Source organism: Triplophysa dalaica, chromosome 10 (genome assembly GCF_015846415.1).
Source record: "Triplophysa dalaica isolate WHDGS20190420 chromosome 10, ASM1584641v1, whole genome shotgun sequence".
Taxonomy (NCBI): Eukaryota; Metazoa; Chordata; class Actinopteri; order Cypriniformes; family Nemacheilidae; genus Triplophysa; species Triplophysa dalaica.
This window is the reverse complement of record NC_079551.1, coordinates 11662861-11671585: the sequence shown is the minus strand read 5'-3', so window position 1 is coordinate 11671585 and position 8725 is coordinate 11662861. Positions and strand designations below refer to the sequence as shown.

The 8725-nt window shown below is 37.5% G+C and overlaps 1 protein-coding gene across 1 annotated transcript; it reads right to left on the bottom strand.

Moving 5' to 3' along the window:
- Positions 1-1162: 1162 nt before the first annotated feature.
- On the bottom strand, positions 1163-6553 carry LOC130429956 (uncharacterized). The gene is made up of 12 exons (XM_056758811.1): positions 6548-6553; positions 5420-5482; positions 5128-5245; positions 4970-5016; positions 4784-4861; positions 4596-4687; positions 3478-3539; positions 2913-2959; positions 2818-2874; positions 2494-2528; positions 1709-1928; positions 1163-1622 (listed from the first exon to the last, which is right to left on the bottom strand). Exons 1-12 carry the CDS (start codon positions 6551-6553, stop codon positions 1395-1397), a joined length of 1053 nt encoding a protein of 350 aa, XP_056614789.1. The 3' UTR covers positions 1163-1394.
- Positions 6554-8725: the final 2172 nt, after the last annotated feature.

Below are 8725 nucleotides of genomic sequence, written 5' to 3'. Positions count from 1 at the left end.
CTCAGCATCTATCTTGTGCAGTATGTGCGCGGCGGATAAAATAAACATTAAATTTACTGAATCTCGGGCGATTCATCAACGAGTACAACACAGAATGTAAGTTTGTTTGGATACACGAACATGAACAAAGTTTGTTTAGCGGAGATTGGGCACTACAGGGGAAAATAACAACCACTCAATAATGTCGATGTACGGTTTCTTTGTCAAACAATGTTGCAGTATAAATCAGGATAACATTTTAAAAGTGTTCAAAAAGTGACTCACTGTCAACGTGTAGTATCATGAGTAGTTCCTGTCTTCACAACAAAGACAAAAATAAATATAAATGGAAAAAAGCTTTATTGTTCACAGTTCAGGTCAGTTATAATATGACTCCAAGTCTGCATGATGAACCTATAAACCTAATGCTTATTGTCGCTTAGTGGCGTAGTAAGTACAATTTTGACTGTATTATTTGTGTCCCCTTCAAAAATTGCTCTTCAGAAATTTTATATATATTGTCCCCCCCTACTGTTAAATGAGTTTTACGCCCCTGCTGTTCCTTATTTCTCCAGTAGGGGGAGTTGCTTGACAAAATAAAATATGAATCAAACTGCTAACCAAATATCTTTAGTTACCATGATTTTTTGTTGACATTGTAACGATATGCACAACAGTTTAAAATATTTGTAGATATCTACTAATGGCCTTAATACATAGCTCACAGGAGACAATTGATTTGCAATTGCAAGTGCAAAGTGGTTTTGTGAATTGAAACATTAATAATACACACAGTTGGATCAGATATAGAGTACAAAAATAATATATAATATAATGTGGCCTAGTTATATATAAATATATATATATAAGACTTGAGTGTTTGTTGTGAATATATAGGCATGTTATAAAGTTAAATTCAAATACGAACCATATTTAGCTCATATTAAGTCATATAAACCATGTCGCCATCAATAAAAAAGGTATATGTGTGTACTGCATACTATTTAATGAAGAAAAGCACAATTCACCGCTTCATGGAAGAAAGACAAGTTTCTTGTGAACAAAATTTATTGATACCATGATCAAAATCTATCCTAGGATGTCTCTAGATTACGATTCCCATGGGTTTCCACTCTTCTTTAAAAAATCTCCAATCCTCCTGTCAAACTGCTCCCGCTCACTGATAAATGAACATTAAAAGTTGTAGACAAAATTGTTATTGGAAATAATGGCAGGATGTCGTGCTTAACAATTTCTCCTTTATAGCATCATAACATACAATATGTCAATGACAGGCCCTCGTAAAAATTTGTTCTCAGCCTCCAACATGGTGACATTTTCCAAAGCAGCAAGAGCACAGATGATGGACTACCAAAGAAAGAGTTAAGATGGATCACACCCCAAACAAGTTAGGGTTAGAAAGCTAACATAGGACCCACCTCTGCAAAAAGGACATCCATAACAAACTTGTCTGCGTCACTGTGAGTGTGTGTGGGTCTCCTGTCTAGAACTGAAGTGAGGTGAATGTAGACGTCATCTATTTGGTCCTGATCTTCAAGGTATACAGTTACAAGCATGGTCTTGGCAGAAGGATTGGTAAACATTTCAAGCCACTTTGACTTCTTTTGGCCATTTATGATGGACTGTGTAGAGAAAATTGAGAATGTCATTGTCTCTGTAAGTCATTTATGTTGAGTAAATATTTTAAATGCATTCGTGAACCATTTACCTGAATGTGGTTATCTGTTCCTCTGGTTGCTACAATGAAGTCCACCAACGGTTGGTTGCATGACTTGCGGTTCCTCTCAACAACAAAATGTTGTGGCAGGTCATAAGTTAGCCCTGGAAAATCCCGGTAAAGAGGTTGTAATGTCCCTTCAGGCAGGAACCTTGCATCCTCGTTCCAGTGGGCAAACCTTTTCCCATACCTAAAAAAAATCAGATTTTTACTCCAGTGAGGTAAGGCAAGGCAAGTGTATTTACATAGCACATTTCATACACAATGGTAATTTAAAGTGCTTTACATAAAAATAAGTTAATAATACATAATTAAAAAAAGTAGGAAAACTCTTGACAATACTGATATACAGGCTGCATTTATATATACTCACAAAATTGTATAATTAACCAGGTGATGTACATCCTACATCATTTTTCTTATTGGCATGATCTATTTTGATTATGTTATACTGTTAATTCCTTAGTGAATGCCTCGAGGAAAAAGGAAGTGTCGTCTGACACACACACACACTGGTTTAATGTTTTATGGGGACATTCCATACACATCCATTGATTTTAGATCAGGCTTATGATATATTCTATCCCCTAACCCTACCCCAACATCTAAACCTAATAATCACACAAACCTTTTTAAACATTTTTACGTTTTCAATAAATATAATTCTGTATGATTCATAAGCAGTTTTCCTCATCGGGACTTTCAAATTGTCCCCAAAAGATCAAAATCTACTGATATGGGACATAAGGTCAACACACACACATGCACACACACACTCTTTTAACACCTTTAGCGTCTTGTGTAAGGCATCCTGCACAATTGGAGCTTTTGTGGAGCTTTCTTTTTTTTTTAATACCTAAATTTGGTCAGTTATTTCTATTGGCAAGGAATTTCCATTGAAAATGAAATACAAGACTAATAGTACAGAAAATAGTACACACACCCCTGTCTCAAACCGCTCAATGAGACGTAGACACCACCACTCTCTGATTACAGGCATGTCAAGCTCAAAGAATGTGAAATATGACTGGATTAGTATTTGTGTCTCTATTATTATTTAATGACAAGCAATAAAGTATGCCTTTTTAGCAATGGAATACAAAATCTGAAACTAAAGTGAAACTAAATCGAGTGTTCAGCACAGTGTAGAGGGCATACTGAAAAAGAGTAAAAAAACTTTATTAATATAGCTAACCATGAGCATAAAAATCCCACAATCATGGATGTTGCTCTGTTGAGGAAAACTGTGTGTTCAGACCAAACGCGAATGGCGCGAATAAATCGCGCTATTCGCCTGTAGTTGGACGCTTGAACATTTTAGTTTACTCGCTTCATTCGCGCGTCAAATTCGCTTCATTCGCGCGTCAAATTCGCTTCATTCACGCGTCAAATTCGCTTCATTGCAGACGCGAATTCGCGTCATGGGAGGGGCTTCTGCCAGCCGGCTCCACTCCCGTGTAGATAAATTGCTTAAATTGTGTAAAGACCGTTTTTGACAACTTGTCAGATTGTCCGACCTCCTCACTCACTTTCTTCCAAGCAAGATCCTTTTTATTTCAGTTTTGATAAAAGTAAGATGTATCGTACAGCTCCAGGTATCCACATAAAGCAACGGTGATTTTTTTCCTCCGGTGTTGTTGAGATTTCTGCCTCCGTTGGTCTGAACACAACATTAGGATACAAATATAACAATTTGAAAACAGAAATTAGAATTTATTTACAGAGCTGAAACAAATGAACAGTAGTATTGTAGTTGTGTGTCGCCCCAATATCCAATCCTGTGACTTCTGTCCACTGTCCAGGATCAAGACGATGTGCAATACTCCTAAGATTTGGGTTAAGTACACAAATTAACATAAAAAGCCATGGGGAGCTTGTGTAATACAGTAGTAAACATTTGAATGAAAAAAGTGAATCAAAGTTGTCCGAAAACAAGAACGTTATAGTCTTGGGAAAACTTTGATTCACTTTTTTCATCCAAATGTTGACTACTGTATATGGCCATAAATTAAACCATAATTTTCCCTCTTCTTACATTAATTTGAGCCTACGCTCTCCCAAAGAACCTCATTCACAGAGGCATGATTTTGCTTTGTTGGTTTAATATATCAAGACCAAACTTCAAATGATCAAACAAGTTGTCATATTCACATTATGCTCATTGCTATGAAAAGCAGACTGTTAATATGACAAGCACAACTCATAATTGATTCAAAATACTGTAACAATGCAAATGCATGTCTATATTATGCCATAGGAACATGGCAACTGTATCTCATATAACTTTATACTCTCATAACTTAAAGGTGGGGTGTCCGATTTATCCAAGCCTTTGTTGAAGTTCAAATCACCTAAACAGACACACCATACCCCAATCTTTCGACTAATGTCCGTCCTGTGAACTGTGCACCTTACTGCTGATTGGCTACAAGGTTGTTTCGACACTCGGCCTGAGTTGGTCCAAACAAGTGTAATTCGGAAATCGGACAACCCGCCATTAACAATCTGAACACTGGAACAATGCAACCGCATGACTACATTATATGCCATATAGGAACATGGCAATTATTCCTTAGCTGTGAACCTAAAGATGTCTCTGTACTGGTCATTTCATGGACTCATGATTGCTATACAGGGGGCCTAGTAGGAGGATCTCTCTTAACAGTGGCTTCAGCACCTATAGGGATGCATTAGCAATGGTTATGGCAAAAGAGTGCTATACAAACCATTTCATATTTGCATAACCTTTGCGTTATGAAACTGGGGTAAGAACACCCTCTGTAAATCCAGCATAAAAGAACATTCCCACCAACCCACAGAGTAGATAAACCTGTATAAAACTTGATACACATAAAATATTATTCAGCTAGACCATGACTTGAAAAATCTTAGACATAAAACACAATGGTCTGGTCCGCCAGCTTGTGTCCATGCAGGAAACACAAGGGCATCCTTTATGTCAGCATCACTCTTAAAAACCACACAACACCAATACAGAACATGTTATTTTACTTCAGACTTACGGTCTCTGTGTCAAGTAGTATGATTTTTGCATTCGATACTGACAGGTAAGTACGCTAGGGGATCTTTATCAGTTTTCCATGTTGGAACAAGATACAGGTCGGCAATGTATATGTCTTTGCCCTGTGAGAGCAAAAGTAAAAATTAAGCTCATAGTTTGTTTATATTAATCCTATATGAAAAAGACACTATAAAAGTGCCATAAAGATTTCACTTGAAGAAGATTTATACATGTGCTCGAGCATCATAGATAATTTTCATGCAGGCATTTCCAATCTGTTGAAAATATGAAAAATTTACATAAACAAATAAAACCAAAAGCATACATTGCACCCAATGTTCTAGTTTTTGCTTCATTAAAACTATCCAAATGCAAATTTTACAAAGATCTGACTCCATGTCCCGTCTCAAACCTAAAGTCCAAAAATCTGCTCTTGTGAGGCATGTCGCTCCCTCCTTCACAATGACCTCATCAGCCAGCCGCATCGTGTCAAGTATGTATCTGAGCTGCAAAGGTCAAAAGAAAGCAAGGCATTAACAGAAATGCTTCGTAAATTGTTTAGAAAGGCAACGTGACCTGATAAAAGGACGTTTCAGTTTTTGTACAAATTGTAGATGTTAAATAAAACAGGCTATTATGGACAGTATTTTAAAATTGTAAGTGAAGACATGAACATCTACCAATTTGTCTTGTAGAGGATTATGAGGCTTCTTCCAAGGTTGGGTTGAATTTTCATCTGCATCCTATAAAATCATAAAATCCTGCATGATCCCATCTGCAGAGGCTACTAAGGGAATAAAATGAAACAAACTCTGTCACTCATAATGAACTGCAATGGAAAATATTTGGTTAGTTAATGCAAAGGCATTATTCATACCTATTCCTGTTAAAGGGGGAACAAACTCTGGTTAAGGTGGCACATCTACTGTTGCCTCTGAGCCAGAAACATCTGTAAGTCATGCAAAACTATATCGAGTATAATACACATGCAATATGATAAATACAATACGATAATGAAAAAGCAGAAGTCAAAAATTAATATGGCTAGGGTTAACAAGGTTGATATTAGAAAAGAATGGGGTCCACATACAAATAAGGAAATGTTACATTCTACTTTTGTCTCGAGGATCCTAACAATGTCTTTAGGACTTTTCTGGGCTATTACCAATAGGAACTACAGGTACAGGAACTATTACCAATATGTCCATGAGGAGAACTGAAAAGCAAACAGCTTTACACATGTCAATAGGAGGCATATAAAAGAAGAGACTTACATTTTACAAAGCCACAACCAATCATTTGCAGGGCTAGTGTCTCCCAGAAGTCTTCCATATCCACGTAGCCGTTAAAATTCTTTGGCGGTGGTTTGTCACTCACTAATGACAAAGAAATCCAAAATATTATTAATATTATCTACAATTAAAGCCTGCTGTGGAAACACATGCACATGCTGTGTCAAATGACCTGAAAGCATTATTTGCCCCAAGCACAGAAAATCAATTTGGTCCATGGTAGCACACTTACCTTCAATCTGTTTTAATGTGCAGCACATTGGTCAAACTTCGTTGAGTTAAATAGTGCTGTATAAATACATTTGACATGGACTTACATGACATGTTGAATGCTCCTTTTCTGTGGAGATCCATGATTACAACGGCTGGATGATCCCCACATGTCACACAAGAGTATTCATACTCGTGTTTTGTGAGTGCCTCAAAATGGAGATAGGCGTGGAGCACTGTTTTAGCTGGAAGAAACTGTTCCCTCAAGGTGAGCTCCAGACACTCAACCATTCACAAATATGTTACCGTCATGGATATGGTGGTTTTTCTATTATAGTGTTGAGTTTTCTTATATAAAATAATACATTTAGTTAGTTATAGGTTTTATGTATTCTTATGAAACAATATTGGGCCTCGTGTATGAGTATGAGCTCATGAACACCTGCATGAACAACAAGCATCTTATCTTAGCTGCACGTACACCACAAATAAGTTTTAATAAGGAAGTTTGGTTTGTTTCATAGAGTCAAGGACGCTGGTATCTCTAAACAGTGAGCTCATTTTAACAAAGCTAAGAGTATGAGTCTGAGAACTTGAACATCTGCACACACACCATATATCTTTTAGAACTAAGACGTACACCCCACACATTTTTGTAGGGAAGTCTAATTAAATCACATACGACCAAGGACACTGGGAAGCTCATTATCGCTAAACCATGAGCTCATCTTTGATAGAAACATGGTTAAATCATGTATCGTCCGAAACCCCCAGGAAAGTGTCAAGATAAAGAGGCACTTGTTTTTGAGAGATGCACGCCACCATTAAATCTTAATATGGTAGGCCGGAACTATGAGCACAGAGGGACGGGCTAATGAAAAAGTGATGTCCTATAAAACCTGATTGGAAGAAGACGATGTCATGCACACATGATTGGTTTAAACTGTGATAACAACTTGAAAACACTGTATAAAAGATGGAGTCAGATATGTATTTGTTGGATCACTTCAGATGAACTCTGAATATCCCATTTTGTTTGTCCGGGCAAATAAAGTTTAAACTCTTGGAACCTGGAACCCTTGTCTCTGAGATTTCTTTCTGCGATGGAAGGCCGATTCGCCACGACATATTTGGTGACCCCGAGACGTGATCCAGGTTAGAGGGCTGGAGGCTGATGACTGTGATGGGTGAACCAGACAAGCTGATCGCACAAAAAAGGGCCCTAAAAACAGGTGAGCATATTTGCTTTATAGTATAAGTTTTGTGCGGTCAGCTAAAGGTAAACTCTGAATGTCGTTTGTCCTCTTAAAAGCCTCTCCTAAATTGAACAAAATTGAATGTTAGAAATTGCACTAGTTTGCCAAGTCTTTAGGGTATCCAGATCTCAAGAAATGTGTGTGTGTGATTGTGTGTATGAAAAAGTGTATGTGTGCATGAGAGATTGTATATAAGTGTCCTAACAGTGGAGCAGACGGAGAGTAAATCTTACTTTGGGAAGTAAGTCGCACACTGGGTGTGTCGCGTTGGGACGCGGGAGTAAATCTTACTTTGAAAAGTGAGTCACACAGTGGGTGTGTCGCGTAGGGACGCGGGGTCCTGTCAGGTAACGGGACGTAAAGTATATACATATAGTGTGTGTGAGCAAATTAAAATCCTGTTAGGAAACAGGTCACGTGGGGGGTATGAATGCACTGTGATATGTTTTTATGTTGTTGTATATTGTATTGTGACGATAGAAAAACTCAGGAGTGAGGGACAGAGAGAAAAAACTTCAGCCTGTGAGACTCTGTGTGTGTGTGTCTGTGTGTGAAGAAGAGGTTGTGAGTGTGTGTGCAAGAGTGGGAGGCTAGGAGGCCCCGCAAGTGTGTGCGTATGAAAAAGTGAATGAGAGAGAGAGTGCATATGTGTGAATGGGAAAAAGGACATGGAACAAATAAAAATTGCAGTATAATGTTTGTCCAGTAAAATGTATGAGAAGAAGGAGTGTTAGGTTTTTGATGTTTAAAGAGGCATGCGTTTCGAGACTAGGTGCAAGTTTTTGCTGTGTGTCTGTGTCAAAGTTTCATGTGGTAATAAAAGTATTTGAAAAAAAAAGATGAATGCAAAATAATGTGTCTATTAGGGTTTAATAGAAAAACAGTTTGAGCACATGAGAGAAGCAAGAGTGTGTGTAGAAGATAAAGAGGTCATTTATGGAGTCAGATAAAGATTTGAAGGATATAGTGTATGTGTGAGTTTGGCTCACTGTGAGCGCATGAGACTTAATGGCAGCCGAAGAATAGAGCTCCTTTGATTAAAGCACGAAGAACATTGTCAAATGAAAAAATAGAAGATATATTTTGTAGCTTACAAATATGTTTTAAAAATTGTGAGATACTTGGTATAAAGCCGGTAGAATATACCCAAAAAATAAATAAATAAATAATTAAAATCTCAGACCATAAGGCCTGAGTGTGTGTGTGCTGGAACCTTTGAGGAGTGATT